Below are 17,774 nucleotides of genomic sequence, written 5' to 3'. Positions count from 1 at the left end.
CGCGCCGCGCCAGGGCCGGCGGCGGGGTCCGCCTGGCAGGAGAAGGGCTTTGGAGGCCCGCGGCGGCTGACTCCAGCGACCCCGGGTGTGCTTCTTTCTTGTCCTCGGCCTGGCGTCCGAGCTCTCCGGGGCCAGCCTCCACCTTGCTTTCCCTTCCGAGCAGTGTTATTGAGACAGAATTCAGCCATTTAACGTGTCCGATGACACGGTTTGTTACCACATCCACCAGTGGTGCAGCCGTGGTCACAGTCAGTTTTAGCACATTTCAGGGTCCAAAAGAACCCTCTTACCGTGTAGACCCCCTTCCCTCCCCACCCTGGGCAGAGCGGTCTCTCTAGAGCTGCCTGGAGACATTTCAGGGGACGGAGCCACCCCACAGCATGGCCCGCCTTTCCCAGCTCGTGCCCCCCTTTACGGCTGGCACATCCCAGTCAAACAGCACATTCGTGCTGCTTCTATTTTATGTTACCCAGCGCTGGCCTGGCCTTCTACGTGGCCTCCCAGCTGCTGTGCTTTGCTTTTCTTTGTCTTTTTTTTTTTTTTTTCTAAGGGCCACACCCATGGCATAAGGAAGTTCCCAGGCTAGGGTTCGACTCAGTTACCCGATAGCCTACACCACAGCCACAGCCACGCCAGATCCAAGCCATGTCTGTAACCTATGCCCCAGCTTGTGGCAAAGCTGGATCCTTAACCCACTGAGCAAAGCCAGGGATCACACCCGCATTCTCATGGATACCAGGCAAGTTCTTAACCCCCTGCGCCACAAAGGGAACACCAAGCCTCCCAGCTTCTACTCCCAACTTCCACCCGTCCTTCACAGCCATCCTCCCACAGTGATTTCTCAAAATTCAGATATGGCCACATCTCTCCTGTGCTTCAGATGCTGAAAGATCTAGGCCTGCCCTTGGCTACGTTCTCAAGCCCTCGGAAGGGCTTCAAGGCTCCATCCGGCCCAGCTGGGTGCTCTCTCTGGGGCCCCTGCCCCTTTTCTCCCTTCCTCTAGGGAGCCCTGTGCCCGCCATCCCGTGGCTCCCAGGTGCCATGCTGCTCCCTCTCGCTCCCTGGCTTGTCTCCAGTTGGTAGGTGAGTGTCTCCTCAAATGGCCACTTCTTCCGGGAGGCCCTCCCTGACTTTCTCAGACATTAGGACGCTGGTTCGTGTCCTCACACATCCTGTGCCCTCTTTCTTTTCTGTTTTTCTTTTTTTGGTCACAGGCACAGCATATGGAAGTTCCTGGGCCAGGTATTGAATCCAAGCTGCAGCTACAACCTACACTGCAGTTGCTCTGATCCCAGTCCTTGAGCCCCCTGCCACAGCAGGAGCTCCTGTGCCCTCCTTCTAATGCTTTACCACGCTTGTGATGGGAGATCCCTGCTGTGCGCTGTTTGAGCGGCTGAATCGTGTTCCTCAGTCCCATCCTCCTCAGTGTCAGAGCTGTTTGCATCTGGGTCTGTCTGGGCTAGACCTCCAGTTCTCTGAAGACAGCACCCACACTTGTTCGTGGGGGGTCTCTGGGCCTCGTGGAGGCCTTTGCACAGGCTGATGGGCCCCAGGGACCACCACTTGGTGGGTGGTTGAGTGGCCACGCACAGAACTCACTTTGCTGAGACCTGGCTTGGGTGGGGACCTCTCCGCGAGCAGGCTGAGCTCCGCCCTACGTCTCCTGTCCCCTCAGGGTCCCAGGGCGCTCCCAGAGGACCCTCCTGCTTGCTGGTGGCCTCGGTGGCGATGACAGATTCTCCCAGGGGTGTCAAGTTTGAAGGGGGCTGGCAGCCTTTTCTCAGGGCTGGGGGAGAGCAGGAAAACGCAGCGCACGCCCCCTTCAGGTAGCGGTGGCTCTTGGGGCCCTGCCAGCCGCCGAGGTCGGGCCGCCTGCAGCGTCCCCACTGGCCTCCCGCTGGCCTGCGCGAGGCACGGCCCCTCCGGAGGCAGAGTCCCAGCCAAAGAGCCGCCCTCCTCTGATACGTGTAGGGCTTCTTCGCCCACCGCGTTTTGGGAAGCGGGGCGGTGATTCTAAGGTCGGGATCCCCCTCGGGGGCCTGCCAGCCCCCAGCCTGTCTCTTCCGCTTTCAGCCTGGTCAGCGCGCGCAAGGGGCCAGGGAGGGCTGTCCCCACGGGGTGATCACTGATGTGGACGCAAAAGCTGACGCGGCAGCCCCCGTGCCCCTGGGTGCGGGGCTGGTTCCACAGCTCCGCCACCGTCCCCTCTGGCTGCCCAGAGGCGGCACGGAGCACCAGCGAGTCTGCAGAGTCTGTGGCCTGGACGCTGCCTCTGGACGACGGAGGGACTCAGGCTGTTCCCTGTCCATTGGCTTCCAGTCCCGTTTCCCCTGGGGAGGGGGTGGGGAGACGGCCCCAGCTTGGGGCTGCCCCGCGGCTGCCAGCTCTCTGGCTCTTATTTATCTGCTGCGGGCCTGGGGCCTCGCAGGGCCTCGTGCCAGGAGCAGGAACACTGCTGCGTTTTTACTACCCTGTTCTTACCCTTGGTATCTCCTCATTACAGGCAGTGTTCTACTTTCCCAGGGGTTTTTAGGTACTAAAAAAATACAATGGCCCGCAGGTTGGACAGAAAGGAACAGGGGGCATCTGAGTGCCGCTGCCATTTGAAAAGCTGCCGCATCACGTTTAATCTGCAGAACAGCCGTGCGCGGCTCAGGGGACCTTATCACCGCCAGGAAGGGCCAGGAAGGGGAGGGGACCGCTCCAGGGTCCCAGCCTGGCTTGAGCCAGGGGAGTTGAGGGCTATTTCCAGCACAGCCCATTGGGCTCAGGATATTGCTGCCGGGAGAGCCGGTCTCCTGGGTGTCGCCACAGGAAGGGCAGGGGGACTGTCCCACGCCTTGTGGGAAACTGAGCTTGAGGCCTTTGACCCGGGAAGGTATGTGCCTCTGAATCTGCCGAGGCTCTAGGCCGCCCAGCTCTGCGGCTTTGCGTCTAGAGAAGCCGTAGTGATACCGATGGTAAAAGACGGGCCGTGTGTCGGAGGTTTCCGTCGCGCTGATCCCCAGGGCCCCGTGGAGCCAGGATCCCAGCTGGATTCCCTTCGGAACAGCCGGCTCAGGACCCTCCTCACTGCCTTCCACGCTGCTGTCTCCCCCCCTGACCAGTGTGCCCGTCCTCTGGGCTTGGGCTCAGGGGCTCACCATCTCCCGGCTCCATCCAGCAAACCGAACGCATCGCCTGCGTGCCGAGGGGAGTCAGGCCTGAGCCCGATGTGCCCCTTGCTCTGGGGGAGCGTGGTCAGAAACATGCCCTTGGCAAGGCGAATAGGGGACAGAGCCAGGTGGCACGAGAGGGAGCCTGAGAAAGGGCGGCGTAGAGGACCAAGAGGTTCCCACCCCGGGGGAACCTGGGGGGCTTCCCGGAGGAGGAGGTGCAGCTGGGCTGGGAGGAGGGCAGAGGTGCAGAAGAGGCGCCCCGCGGGCTCTGGCCCCGGATCCCTTCCCTCATGTCTCGCGTCCTTGCTGGGCGGGCAGACGGCGCTGGCCCTGCGTGCTGGTCTCCTTCCGGGGAGGCCTCAGCGAGAAGGCCATGGCTCTCCTGCCCCCTTACCGCCTGAGCGGCTCCTTCTCTCTCTGGGTCCCCAGTCAGGAGGTGGGTCCCACGCGGGGGAGCCAGGTGGTGTGGTCCCTTCTCAGGGCGCGCCTCTCTGTCACCCTGCCTCCCCTTCTGCCTGAAGAGGCAGGTGAACAGGTGGCTCACAGCCTTACCTGGCGGAATCCTACCTGGTGCTGGCTGTCCACCATCGGGGGTGCTGCTCCCAGAGGGTGGCCTGTGTCTCCATCTCCGTCCCCTGGTGTCTTCAGGAGATGCCCCTTAGTCCAGGGGGATCCTCTGCCTTCTGCCGGGAAGTGCTGGGAGGCTGGGAAGGAGAAAATAAACAGTGGCCGTCTGGACTTTCTCGCCAGGCCTGAGCCAGGAGGTCTTCCTGGCTCCTTATATGGCCTGGCCTCTCTGGGCCGGGAGCCTGCCGCTGTGCGCCGCCACCCGCTGTCACCGAGGGCTGGGGGCCACTGCTGGGCACCTGAGGCTCTGATGCTACGGAGGCCAGGGCTGAAGGTGGAAGGTGGGACCCAGGACTTGTTCCTGTGGTCGCCTGTACAAACTGGCCAACTGTCGTGGCCTCTGGGCTGCTTGAGATGCAGCTGGTGGGGGAATTTATAGCGGAACAAGGGGGAGGGTGGGGGAAGGGACCCGTCTGCCCTCCCCCGTTGCTGCCGGGGTCTTGTAAGGGTATGGAAACCATGAGTTAACCCTCACAGCAGCCCCATGACGGGGGAGCTTTTGCAGTGTCATTTTACTGATGGAAAAACAGGCTTCGAGAGGCTAATTGGGCCACAGCTGTCCCGCTTAAAAAAGGAGCAAAGGCAGGATTTGAACTTGGCACTGTTTGACGTCGGGGTCTGTGTTCCCAACGGGTTGATGGCTAAGGCTGCTCTTGGTGGTGATATTCAACCACTCGCCCGTGCTGTGTCGAAAAGGTTTCTCGGGAGCCGCCCCCACGCCCAGGGACCCAGCCCCGAAGGTACTGTTCCAATAAGCAGTGGAGGCAGAGACTAAGTCCTTCGTTGCTGTGTCCCCAGCAGCCCCTGCAGGCCTTGCGCAGACAGACGCAGGGCTTTGGGAGAGCGGAGCTGCGGGGTCACTGGATGCGTGAAGCTCAGGCGTCGCGTCTGTGCCACGGGCACAGTCTCCCGGCGCCCAGGCATATGCTGAGGATTGGCACACCCTGGATGAGCATGCCCGCGGATGCCCCCTCCACGGCATCGTCGGCGTCTCTCTTCTCCGATGCCTCCTTCCCCTTGACGTGCCCAGCGGCGTCTCCCCAGCGGCGCTGTTCCCGCTCAGCCCAGCTGTGGGACCGAGTGTCTGCTTGGGGCCTGGGCTCTGGCGGCAGTGACCGTGGGAGAGGCTGCCGCTGGGGCGGGGGGAGGGGGAGGTGGCGCTGGGCTGCTGGGAACAGCTCAGAAACGAGCCTCCCATAAGCACCAACATCCTGTGTGCTCTCGAGCTAGCCCCGGAACCTCCCCAGCCCATCCATCATCGCGGCATCCTCTCGGACCCCGGCCCCCTTCCTGGGGCCCAGGGGCGGGGTGAAGGGGCCGAGGACGGACTGTCAGCGTGCGAGAGACCGCAGCTGGCAGCTCTGCAGGCCTGCACAGTGTCGGCTCCCGACAGCCGGGGGTGGGGGCGCCTGCAGCCTTCTAATCCGATTTGTTTGGACCCAGCCTCCGAGGCTCGTCGGCTAGTGCGTGAGGCCCAGGTGCGGGCGCTGTGCTGGGGAGCACGTTTACACACACGTGTGGGCCGTGAGAAGGGAGCAGGTGTGCTGTGTTGCATAGGCCGGGCCAGGCCGCCCCCCGGGTCTGGCGTGTCAGCCTCCTCTGCTCCCTCCTGCTCTTCCTCCTCGACTCCAGCCCCGGGACCCCGTGCGGGAACCCCGTCTGCACGGCTCTGAGCGGGTCCCTGAGGTCCCCGGGCCTCCGTTCTCCACCTGCTTAAGGGTCCCATCCCTCACCCTCCTGCTGCACCCACAGCTGCTCAGTGTGGGGAGGTGACAGAGGTAAAAACAGCTGCTCCGCGTCCCAAGCACACCCCCGCCCCTCAGAGCCTCACCGGCGGGTTGAGTCACCGCAGGCGGACACGACCCTGCGTCTCCCTGCCTGCCTCTGGCGCATGTCCCCTTCCTGGGGGGACTGCCCGCCCGCCACGGCTCCGCGAGCCCGCCCTTCCCGCCCTCGCAGGCTCTGTGTTACTGCGGAGCCGGGCGGGTGCTTGGCTCCTGGCGGGTGTTCCTTCTTTGGGTCCACTTCTCACCGACAGCTCAGACCCGACAGCCCCGAACTGCCTCCCCCCCCGCCCCCGTCAGCTCTGCCCGCTCTGGAGCCTGGTTTCTTGGTCATTCTCAGGGTCGGGACGGGCGCTTATCCTGAGCCCAAGGGCTGCTGCTGCCAGGGCGCGGCGCCCGGGAGCAGAGGTGGGTGCCACTCACCCTCCGCAGCCGCCTCGGGTTCCCTCTCCACCAGCGCCAGGGTTGCTGGGGTGGCTCCCATCCGCCAGTGCCCTTGCCTGGAAGGAACAAAGACAGCTCCTGTCAGAGGATGCGGGGTGCCCCGTGGCCAGGGCCCTGTTCGCTCTCCTAGAATGTATTCTTGTTCATATTTTTCTACTCTTTTTTTTTAAATTTCTTTTTGGCTGTCCTGAGGCGTATGGAGTTCCTGAGCCGGGGGTTGGATCGAAGCCGCAGTGTGGCAATGCTGGATCCTTTAACCCACTTTGCTGGGCCGGGGGTTGAGCCTGCATCCTGGTGCTGCAGAGGCACGGCTGATCGCCTTGCGCCAAAGCGGGAACTCCAGTATTTTGGACTTTTCAGCTCTGGGTCCTGACAGCGCTGCTGGGCTCGGATTGAGGGTGAGCCTGGGCGGCGGCCAGGTTCTCAGGAGCCTCCGACTGAGCCTGCTGAGGTTTTCCAGGCCTCACGGCGCCTGCTCCTCAGGCCATGGGCTGCCGTTATCTCTGCTGTGCTTGCCTAGCGTTCAGAGGGGGTCCCCTGATCAGCTTTAAGCTCCAAGAGCAGAGGGGCCTCCTTCCCTGCCCGGCACACCCAGGCCCCCAGGCCGCATCTGCCAAAGCACGGGTCTAGAGTGAAACTTGCCAGAGGCCCCTCCGACCCATGGCCCCCACTTCCGGCCTCACACATGGGAAAGAAGCCATTTTGGGGCAGATGGAAACTTGGGGTTAACACAGTGGCCAAGACCGAAGGGGCAGCCCTGGAGCCACCTGTGACCAATTCCAGCGGCACAAGCTTTCAGCCTACGAAACGCTCTCCGGCCTGTAACCTGAGGAGCACAGGCAGCCACGGCCAGAGGTGGGGGTGACGTCCCTGCTCCCTGAGGCTCAGAGGCTCGGCAGGCATCCAGGGGACTCCAGGTGAGGGTCTCAGGCTGGCTGGAACCCTGGGCTACTCACGCTCAACCCAGCTGCCTCCTGCGCTTGGGTAGCGGCTGACTGGGTGACCACAAAACAAAGCTCGTGTCGTCACAGTCGTTGCAAAAGCCCCTGTCCCCTCTCCTGGCCTCGCTCATTTCCAAGAAACACGACGGGCTGGGCACACGCCACATCTGCGAGCCAGATGGCACTGCTGTGGGAGAGGGCCAAGGTCGGGGCCATGCAAGCTCCCGAGCCGTGCCCTTTCTTTCTGGAGGGGCCCCCACCCACGCACCCATCCCCTTCCTCGGCTCCCTCACACGTGTCCTCCTTGGGCCCAGGGAGGGAAGAGCTGAGAAGACGGCAGTCCTGGAGCCTGACAGGCCTGTCTTTGAATCTCCCCCGGCACTGGCTAGCTGTGTGATCTCAAGCTGGTGGCTTCACCTCTCTGAACCTTGGCTTGTTTGTGAAGGGCAGATGAGCTAGATGTCAAGTGTAAACCCAGTTGCTGGCCACAGGCAGTAGCTGCAATTTCCAACATGAGCTCAGGGCTGGGCCCACAGGGAGACATGGCCTTGGGAGCAAGAGAAGCAGGAAGGATGGGAGCAAAAGTCCGAGGAGGCGTCTGGAGAAGATGCAGACGCTGGGCTGGGGCCGCCGTGGGCCTCCGTGTCCCCTCCATCGTGCAGCTTCTCTGGGCCTCTGTTCCCAGGGCGCTCCCACCCCCTCTGCAGCCCAGCCGAGTTCACCAGCCTCACATGCTCCCTGCTTCCTCCCCAGGGAAGGCGGCTGCTGGGGATGCCGAGCAAACCCTGGGAACGCAGCCTGAGGCTGCGACAGGAGGATCCCAAGAAAGGGGAACGTGGGAAAGAGCAGGGGCCCCGTCGTTCCGCGTACCGCAGGGGCACATGGAAGGACCCGCCGACGGGGACCTGCTGGCGAGCACAGGGCACTGACCCAGGATTCTGGGCTCCTGGATGTGGGAGCAGACGCCGAAGGAGCGGGGCCGTGTGTCCGCGATGAACACGGCATGACTCGGCTGCACGGCAGACCCGTCCCCACACTGTCCTCGAGCGAAACTTAAGAACAGGGCAGCGTGGCCCAGACCTGCCTCCCCACAGCCCCAAGCCCAGGCTGGAGCAGCTCGGGCTCCGGCGGGGCGGTGGGGTCAGGATCCCAGTCCCGCCTGTCACCCTGACCCGCCAGTGCCAGCAGCCTGGAGGAACAGGGACACGGGTGACAGCTGCCACCTACCCAGCTCACGTCAGGAGGTGCCTTGGTCGTAACAACGGCTGATGGGGGTTACGGCCGCCGCATCGATGTGCCACCCTCGCCGAGTGCTTTGTTTCACACGGGTTTTCTCCTCTGGTCCTTGCCATCACTGAGACGGTGGGTAGCATTTTTCTTCCCAGAGGAGGAAACCCGGGCAGGCTCCCAGGAGTTACAGCTGGCCCTCGGGGTCACACAGGCGGGACGTGTCAGGATCCGAACTGGCTCCTGGCAGCCCAGCCCGCATTTTCAGGCCTTCTGTAGGACTGTTCACGGCGCCCTTTCTGCAGAGCGGGGCTGGCTCAGCGTCCAGCCTGTGTCAGTCTTTCTGCAAAGGAGACTGCAGACAGGGCGAGAGCTTGCAGTGTAGGCGGCGCGGTGGGGGCCCGGCAGCTGTGCCTGCGGAGCAGGGGCTTCTCTTTGCGCTCTGCCACAGCATCTGTCCCTTGCACGCTGTTTGAGGTAAACGCCATCAAGACGCTAGGTGTCCCTTCTATCTTGTCCACTTTGCCAAGAACCAAGACCTCCCGGGTTCCAGGTTGTGGAGCTGGGGGGAGCCGTGTTGGTTTTCTCTGGAACGTGTTGAAGAAAGAGCAGCGGGTGAGGTGCCAGGTCTTGCGTAGGCCTGCTGTGTGATTGCAGGCGAGCACCTGCCCCTCTCTGGGCCTCAGCCCCACGTGCTGGGGAGAGCGCTGGGCTCCCAGGGTCAGAGGGAGCTCCCCCAGCTGCCCCTCGCTCCCCTGCCCCTTCTGGCCCTCGCTGCTCAGCCCGAGACAGGCTCCAGGGGCCTGGACCTCAGGGTTTTCAGCAGCAGGACGTGGCATCTCAGCGCCGGAGGCACCGGGGCGTGTGCCCGTCGTTCAGAGGGGGAAACACGGCGTGGAGAGGAGAGGCTGCGAGCTCCAAGGGATGGAGGCCGTCGGAGGCCCGACTGGGAGGGACCCTCCGCTCTCCACGGGGTCCTGATGGGTCAGGCCTCCGCAGAGGGCCCCGAGGGGAAGGCGGGAGAGAGGAGGGCCTCTGGGTTCCCTTGGCTTTGAAGACCGAGTCGCCACGACTTCCTTTTCTAAACATCTTCGGGCCCTTCCTAGAACCAGATGGCGGATGTTTGGAACTAGTGTTGTAAATAGTGTTTAAGAAGCGAGCGGGTGCAAACGCGTTACTTTCTCCAACCACCGAAAACCAGATCTGGGGGGAGGGGGGAGGGGAGCGGACCGAGAGGGGTCCAGGGGACCCTGGGGACAAAGGAGGAGAGATTGGTGGAGTGGGAGTGAGCCAGGGAGCGAGGAGGAGGGCAGGGGAGAGGCAGCCGGGGGAGAAGGGGGAGGGCCGGGCAGGGGCCCCTGGGTACAGCCTCAGACAAGCCCCATCGGGAGCTCAGGAGCAAGCCCTGGCTTTTGCTAAAAATAACCGGCCTTTCCCCCAGTGGGGCTGGCAGCAGGGACCAAGAGAGGCATGCTTGGCCTTTTATGGTAAGAAAAATCCGGATCCTCTGAGGGAGCTGGGCTGGAGCCTGTGGTTCTGGATGGAGCCCAGCCCTGGGGTCTGGGGTGGGACTGGGATGGCTGGAGGTTGTGACTTGGTGGGATTCCCTCTGGGGCAGAAAGGGCTGAGGTGGCCACGCTGGAAGGGCCTGGGCTCCTGGAGACCCCTGGTCCATCCCGCTGTGCCGTTTCTAGGAGAAGCCTGGTTCCAAGAGGAGAAGAGAGTGTGGGACCCCAAAGGGGGGCTTCTAAATGTGCAGGTGAACGAACGCCGGGTCCGCCCGAGGACGGTGTACGTGCTCCTCATCCTGGAGGGCACGCCGGTCAGCAGAGGGAGCGCTGGTCTGAGCGTCAGGAGACCTGGGCCTTCGCCGGTTTTCGTGGGATTTGCTCTGTGACCTTGAGCAAGCTGCTGAACCTCTCTGGTCTTAGCTTCTCTCAAAGGGGTGATCACAATGGCTTTCCCAGCTCTTTGCCTCTCTGGGGATTTGAGGCTGGAAAGCAAAGCTTGGGCAGAGGGGGCGTCTGCAGGCCTGTTTCTTGCCATGCCTGGCCTGCTTCTGTGCTGAAGCGAAAGCCACGATGGCCTGAGGACGAGAGAGGAGGCCCCACAGGAGGCTGGGGCCGGTTGGGAGGGAATCTCTGCCCGTGCCGGTTGGGTCTGGCCCTCCCCGAGCACACTGGGGCCAGAGAGGACCTGATCTCAGGTCATGTTCGAGGTCCCGTGGCGAGTTGGGAGAGCGCCAGGAAAAGAACCCAGGGCCCCGCATCCCAGCCTTGGGCTCGCGCTTCGGTTGAAGGCCTATTGTCTGTAGCAGCCGACAGCTGTGGGGACTCTGTCTGGCCAGGAAAAGGGCCTTTCTGTGCCAAGTAGCCAGAACCCACTGCTCTCATGCTCTGACCACGTCTCGGAGGTGGATACGGGGCACCTGCCTCTTCTCTGGTCCCTCCTCGGGCGGAGAAGACCGCCCGTCATCGCCATCTCTGGTTGGAAGGCAGGGGGACGCCAAGAAGGAGCATGGCGGGGTGGCTGCTGGCTGTGTCGTCGCACGCAGGTCCCTCCCTGTCACCGGCCTTAGGTTCTGCGTCTGTGGTGCGAGGAGTGGCCTTGATGCTTGCAAGGGTGCCTTTTGGCTCCAGTGGGACCAGGAGGCTCGGAGGTTAGACTCCACACCGGGCGCATTTGTTAAGCATCTGGTGGGGCGCCCGGGGAGTGCGGTGGGCCCGGTCGTTCCCTGCTTTTCATCCCCTGAGGCAGGGCCCCAGGGCTCCGGGAAGCCCCCGTGCTGACACCCTCCGTCTATTCTGGAAACCTTGGCCGACTCTCTGACTCCAGCCTGAACCCAGGCCTCGGGGAGCTTCGGGCTTGAGTGTCCAAGAGTGCCTGCTGGTCTGGCCCATGATCATGTGCCCACTGCCCACAACCCTCCCCAGGCCTTTTTAGTTTTGCTTTTTAGGGCCGCACCCACGGCACATGAACGTTCCCAGGCTAGAGGTCGAATGGGAGCTGCAGCTGCTGGCCTCCACCACAGCTCGTGGCGACGCCAGAACCTTAACCCACTGAGCGAGGCCAGGGATCGAACCTGTGTCCTCATGGATGCCCGTCGGGTTCATTGCCATGGAGCCAGGACGGGAACTCCCTGCCAGGCCTGTTCTCCCCTCCCCATTCTCCCATGTGGCGTCCACGTCCCCAGGCCCTGCCAGCCCCCAGCCCGGCCCTTCCCATGATTCTGCTCAACAAGGACTCCGTTTTCCCCTCCCGCTGCCGAGGGGGAGGGTGAGACAGGAAGAAACGGGGACAGAATTCCCACGAAGACGCTCCGGGGCGTGTGAACAGGGCTCCCAGGGACGCGGACCCCTCCATGTGGACTGTTCCCTGGGGAACAGCCAGGCTCCTGTCTCCCTGGTCAGGCCGCCCCCCGAACCCCCCGCCCCGGGAAAGGCAGAGGCAGCAGGGGGGCGGCAGGGCATCCTTAGAGGAAGGGGGCGTCCCTAGAGGCCCCTGCATGAAGTCAGGGCAGAACTGCTGTCACTCCCGGCTGGATGTCAAGGCAGCAGGGGCCCCGTCCTGATTGCCCCAGGGCTCCTAGGCCTGATGCCACGTCCTGGGCTGGTGGTAGGGGAGGCCGTGAGGCCCAGCCTCCTTTAAAGTTTGGTGTCTCTACAGAGTCCCCGCTCAGCTTGCATTCTCCTGGCGATGGGGAGCTCACTGCTCCGCACGCACCCCAGCTCTCTCTGGACAGACTGTGGAAGCCCCCCGGCTTCCATCCCATTGAGCCACTTCTCTGGGCTGCATGTCCTGCCCTTTGGGCTGCAGAGAACAGGCTCCTGATCCCAGAACACCCGTCCAGCCTTAAAGAGGGTGACTGCAGCCCTCTGACTTCCCATCCGAGGTCTCCTGGCCCAGCCCTTGACTGCAGGCGTCACCAGTGCCCAGATGCCCAGGTCTGTACTGGGCTCAACCTGGCAGAGTTTTGGGCGCGGGTGAAACTCTCCTCCTCGCGACGGACACCGGGGAGGACGTCGGTCCCCTGAGGCCTCGGTGTCTGGCGCTCAGAGCCACTCCATGGCCAGGCCCTTCCCCATTTGCCAGCCGCCAGCCTTCTCTTGGCTCCAGCCAGATGGGCTTGTTTGCTGTCCTGGAAACGTCTTTCTGGTTCTGCGTCCCGGCCGCCTTCCCCTCTCTTCTCTGTCTGTCCAGGGTGGGGCCTGGGACTCTGACCAGCCCTAGCCCAGGCTTCCCCTCCCTGAGAGCTGGGCTCTCACCACTGCACACGCAATGGCCAGAGCTGTCACCTTCCATCGCAAATCGGGGACCATCTTTGCCTGGAGGGCTCAGAGGGACGGAGGCCCCTCTGCTGGCTGCAGAGCCCAGGCGGGACGCTCAGCTGCTTCTTTCCCTTTTGCCCCGTCTGGTTCCACTGAACTCTGCAGATGCCCTCAGACACAGCGGGGTTGTCGGGTCACCTGCCTGAGGTCCAGCTGGCTCCAGGCAGCCTGACCAGTGGCTGCTGTGGACGCCTCCTGCGGGGGGAGCCTCCCTCTGACACCCCCCCTCCCTGCTGCCCTGGAAAAGAAGGGGCGAGGGTAGAAGCTGGTGGCAGCTAAGCGGGGTCCCTCTTAAGCTTGCAGGGTCCAGCAGTTTTCCAGTTTGGGCTGAAGGAGGCCCCGGGCGGGGGACATAGGCCTGCATTTGGTCTGGGCTCCAGGCATGTGCCAGGGTCAAGCTGCTGTGTCCAGAGCTGGCCCAGCTGCCTGCCCCTTCTGGTCGAGGGCATCCCGGGACTGCTCAGGCCCCCAAGGGCACCCAACCTGCTGAGCTGTGCCCACCGAGAGAAGGCGTGTCTGCATTTTCGTCCTGGAGCAGGCACGGGGCTGGGCCTCTCCTCGTATCTGCTGTAACAGTGCCTGATCTCGACGGAGGCGTCTCCCTTCGAATGCCCCCCTTTCTAGGGGCCAAGACTTTTCCTCCCAGGCTGGCAGAACCAGAAGTAGCTCTTGCTCCTGGGCTCGGGAGGCGGGGGGCGGCGGTGGTGCAAGAGCGTTTGTGCATGGGTGCTGGAGTCAGCCAGACCTGGGTTTGAGTCCTGGTTCAGCCTCTTTCAAGCTCTCTGACTTTGGGCAAGTGCTTGAGCTTTCTGAGCCTCTGGGTTACTTCAGGGGGTGCTGGCTGTGGGGTTGCCCACTCAGAACGACTTGGTGCAGGGCGGTGCTTGTCTTGGAAGGAGCCAGGGCAGCGTATCCCCCTAGGGGGAAAGGGCCGCACCCCTTTCCCCAGAGAAGCTGCCCTTGGTCATCAGATTGTAGCCGTTATTTTTTGGTGAGCACTTCTGTGCCAGTCACTGTTGTGAGGGCTTCACGAGTTTTTTAAAAACTCACTTAATCCAGACAACTGAACGGCCTTCAGAGGCAGGTTCTCTTTTTTTTCTTTTTCTTTTTCGTCATGTTAGAGCTGCGCCTCAGCACATGGAGCTTCTCAGGCCAGGGGTTGAAGCAGAGCTGCAGCAGCACCAGATCCTTAACCTGCTGAGCGAGGCCAGGAATCGAACCCGCATCCTCATGGGTACTAGTCGGGTTCTTAACCCTCTGAGCCACAAGGGAACTCTAAGAGGTGGGTACTCTGACCGTGCCCGCGGTCGTACAGCGGTTATGAGGTGGGTCTGGGACTCGGGCACCCTCTGGCACCTCTCACGGCACCAGCCTGCTGGGCCTTAGCCCGCCCCTTCCCCTTCTCACCTGGGCCTGAGGACGCGCGCAGCCCCCACCAGAAAGGCCCCCGGCTCCAGGGTCAGCCTGTTTTCTCACCCAAACCAAAGGGGCCCTGAGCGCGGGGCCTCAGGCGGGCTGTGCCTTAAGGCCTGTTGGGGGTTCGAGCAAAGGCTCCTGCTGGGAGGCTCGCGCCAGGTGTGGTGAGTCCCTGGGGGCTGAGACCAGCCCAGGAGGGGGCCACCACCGTGGGCTCTTTCTCGCGACTCCCCGAGGACCATGGCAGGCGCCCTCCGATCGGACGGAGGGTCTCGGGGCGGCGCCCGCTCCCTGCCCAGGCCCGCGGTGTGCGCTCCAGCTCGGGGCCGGGGCCGGCAGAACCGTGCAGCCCGCGTCTAGGTGGCGGTGTGGACGGGTGCTGGCGCGTTTCTGCTTCCTCTTTACGTTCTTTCGATACAGATTTGATAAAAAACAGAGGAAAATAGCAACGTCCACGCTTGAAGGATTCGGGTAACCCGCGTGGTCGAGTGGGAAAAGCTCACACGCTCGGGCGGGTGTGGTGACGCGGTTCGGCGCTCCGGCTCCCGATCTGCTTTTCTGTTGTGTTGATGGGCACCCGCCTGGGAGGGACCCCGGAGAGACTCTGGCTCACGTGCCCCGGGGGGTGCGGACAGAGTCCGTCACAACAACCACACCTGGAAAAAGTCAGTGTGGCAGCTCCTCGCTCGCGTGGCCCAGAGCCCTGAGCCCCGGGGACGGTTTCGTTGAGAAACTGCTGTGGAGGTGGGGCCCCGGCGTCGCCCGAACCGACCGAGGACCTCAGAGACCCCTCCCCTGACCCTCAGGACTCCGCGGGGTTCGAACACAGCCCGGAGCATTCTGTTCCCCGGCGCTGTGTGCGTCAGCTCTTCCTTAGGACAGGCTCGCCCGGAGAGGGTTGACTTTGCTCGAGGGGCCGCCATGCGGCTCCTGGGTTCTAGTGACAAGCAAACTCCTTTCTGTCCCCTGGCAGTGGCCTTGGAACTGGAAGACCTGGGTTCAAGCTTGGGTGTGGCCCCCTCCTAGCCTCGGCCTCCTCTGTGAGGTGGGGTTCCCTGTCACTGCGCCTGGGGGGGCCCTGGGGGCCCCACGAGCATGCGTTTTGTAGGCAGAGTCCACGTGCCCTCTGCCCCTTTCAGGCCGTCTGACCCTGGCCCCTCCGGGGGTTTCCTTCGCTGTAACTCGAGAGGGTGGGATGATGCTGGTTCTTGCCTCGGGGTGACCCCGGGAGGCTTCTGTGACACCACAGGGGGCTCAGCCCAGTACGGGCCGCGGGGGAGGTCCCTCAGGCCTGCTCACGAGGTGCCTTGGAGGGTCTCCAGGAGGTGAAGCGGGGCCGTGGCCAAGGGGCAGGGCAGGAGGTGGGAAGCCCCTGGGGACGGAGCCCCCAGGCGGCAGCGCACCTGCGGTGTCCGGGTCTCACCGGGCACGAGCTGCGGGACCCGAGGCAGGCGCCTCACTTCCCGAGTGTCCTTTGCTCGCGGGGCCTCGGGGATCATCGTCGTACCTACCGCGCCGAGGTGTCTTGGAGCGTAAGCGGAGTCAAGGCCTCAGGCCCGCACGGTCAGACTCTGGGCACACGTCTCCCATCAGCCCGGCCCACGGAGGCCTGGGGGCCAGGGGCTGGCTCTGCCCCGCTCTGCCCCGCTCTGCCAGCCGCGCTCGCGGGACCTGAGCAGCGCCCTCTGCTCGTGGCTTCCGCTCCCTCACCTGCCTTGGCCTAGGTCCCAGGCCCCGCGGCCTCACCACAGCCTCGAACTCCACGGGCAGCGTTCCCGGGGTTTCTAACACGGATTCCGCCTCCACCCACGACTCCCCGGCCGTCCCTGTGTGCGCAGTGGCTCGGACGCCACATGTGGGCCCCAGCGCCCACACATGCCGGGAAGGAGACCCCGCTTAGCCCATTGGGCATCTCAAGCTGCTCCCTCTGCCGTGCCCCTTAACCTCTGACCCCTGGCCTCGCCCTTTCTGCCTCTTTCTAGACCTTGTTGTTTCTTGAACCTCCGTGGGTGGCCCTGGCTGCGTGTCACTCCCACTTCCCACTAAGTGAAGCTTTGGGGCCGTCTCGCCCCCGAGAGGAGCAGGCCCCGCTGGTGATGGTCGTCAGTCCCGCTCCCGTGTACGTGCGACCCGCTTGTCCTGCTCTCGCGTGCGAACGTCACCCGCACCCTGCCCTTAGGTACGCGTGTTCTTCACACCCGTGGCGGGCGAGGGAGGTCGGAACCCAGACTGCACCGTTCTGCAGGGCAGGAAGCCGGCCCAGGGACAGCGACGCCCGAGACGCGCTTGGTAAGTGAGCAAGCCAGCACTGGACCCGGGCAGCTGGAGTCCAGAGTCACCCGTTGGACCCTCTGGCCTCTGTTCTTGTGGGATCAGAGTGGGAGCTGAGGTGCCGGGCAGGCGGTGCTGGCGGGCGGGTCCATTCGGGGCCCAGGGCTTATTCCGAAGAGCCGTGCGGCCTGCACGTCTCCAGCACTGCGCCCAGGCCTCTGCGTGCATCTAGCCCTGCCTCCCCCAGTGGCTTCCTCCGCGTCCACTGGCCTCCCCACTTCAGCCCCTGAAATTCTCTGCTGTCCTTTCTGTCCCCACCCCACTCCTGGACACTGGCTTTAGAGGCCAGCCCCCCAGGGCCTTTCCTAGCCGGGGGTCCTCGGCCCCTTTGCTCCTTTCCACCAGCCGAGGCCCCACCTCCCCTGGGCTCAGGGTGTCTGCTTGGACCCTGCGCGTGTGTCCCAGCGGTGGAGTCAGCTCTGGGCCTCCTGGGGACCAGCTGCCATCCAGGCTCAAGCAGAAGCCACATCCTGTGTGGAGACGATGCTGTCCTTTTGGCGCAGGTGGGGAGCTCGGCCCAGAGTGGGGAGGGTGCCTGCCCAGGGCCGCAGGGCTGAGGCCTGCGAGCCTTCCCTCTGCTGCGTCCCCGCCGACCCCCGAGCCTGCCCGCTCTCTGCCTGTCTGCCGGAGCCCGACCTGACATTGCTTTCTCTTGCGTCTTGAAACCACTGTTTGGAAATAGTCGTCCTTGCCAGGAGCCCCAGGCTCTTAGCGCGGAGAAGTCACACCTTATAGGCTGCTGTGTGTGCGGCGAAGCCAGCTGGACGGGCCAGACTTGGGAGCGGCGGTGACGCTGTACCCTCCCTCTGCTCCCCCCCAGCCACAGCCCTGAGGAGTCCTTAAAGCCAACAGGACCGTGGCCTGCACACCCCTCAGAGCAGCACAGGCGCTCACAGATCGCCCAGTTCGGCCCCTGTGCGGACGGGGAAACTGAGGCCCCGAGCAAAGACCAGCGCGCAGAGGGAGGCAGCGCCCCCGCGCCCCCGCACCTGCCGCTGGCTCTTACCTCTCCTGGGGTCTGGTCCAGGTGTGGCTCCTGTGGCCTGGAGACGTGGGCTGGCCCGTTCGGGGAAGGTTGGAGGGGTCACTGCCTCCCAACTGACTTGACTGGGCCTCTGGCATCCTCACGGCCACTGCCACGGGGGCACTTTTAAACAGCTGGCACTGGGCCCCCCTCCCCTGAGCCCCTGGTCCGCTGCTCCCTGGCCGCAAAGGCCCCTCTGCCTTTTACCTTATATGAGCTGAAGAGGCGAGCCTGGTGTCGGGGTGAGGCGGGCGCCCGGTGCTCCCGGGGCCCCCATTGGCCCAGGCGGCGGCCACGTGACCGCCTCGCCTTGACCTGCCCCGGTGCCGAATGTTGCTTTTACCCCCTAAGGAAGGAGTGGTTGACAATTTTCATATTTCTTCTAAATTTGGAGATTTCAGACAATGCTGGGAGGCTTGGCTCGGCTGCCAGAGGCCCATGTGGAAGTCATTAAGCGGGAGCAGGGGGGCTGGGCGCGCGGGAGGCAGGGAGGG

General features: G+C 63.8%; 2 protein-coding genes across 6 annotated transcripts in view; one reads left to right on the top strand and one right to left on the bottom strand.

The window, feature by feature from the left end:
* The window catches only part of IL17B (interleukin 17B), a 42,164-nt gene that overhangs the window by 4,641 nt on the left and 19,749 nt on the right, over positions 1-17,774 (top strand). For 3 of the 5 annotated variants that reach the window (XM_085015069.1, XM_085015068.1, XM_085015066.1), the window contains exons 2-3: positions 16,105-16,214; positions 16,602-16,759. The gene's annotated coding sequence lies outside the window, so the exon portion shown is untranslated. The remainder of the gene's footprint in view (positions 1-16,104; positions 16,215-16,601; positions 16,760-17,774) is intronic. The other 2 variants (XM_085015064.1, XM_085015063.1) reach the window with 1 other exon arrangement.
* Positions 530-17,380, bottom strand: LOC100514340 (uncharacterized). The gene is given in 3 exon segments (NM_001244954.1): positions 530-3,862; positions 5,993-6,069; positions 17,263-17,380. Coding segments are annotated over 3 exon segments (357 nt in total). The 5' UTR covers positions 17,379-17,380; the 3' UTR covers positions 530-3,698.

This window comes from Sus scrofa, chromosome 2 (assembly GCF_054392235.1).
Source record: "Sus scrofa isolate SSC_HxYL_T2T_F1_AM1 chromosome 2, Sscrofa_HxYL_maternal_Yorkshire_Landrace_v2.0, whole genome shotgun sequence".
NCBI classification, from domain to species: Eukaryota; Metazoa; Chordata; class Mammalia; order Artiodactyla; family Suidae; genus Sus; species Sus scrofa.
The sequence above is the reverse complement of the archived record's forward strand: the minus strand, read 5'-3'. Positions and strand labels throughout refer to the sequence as shown.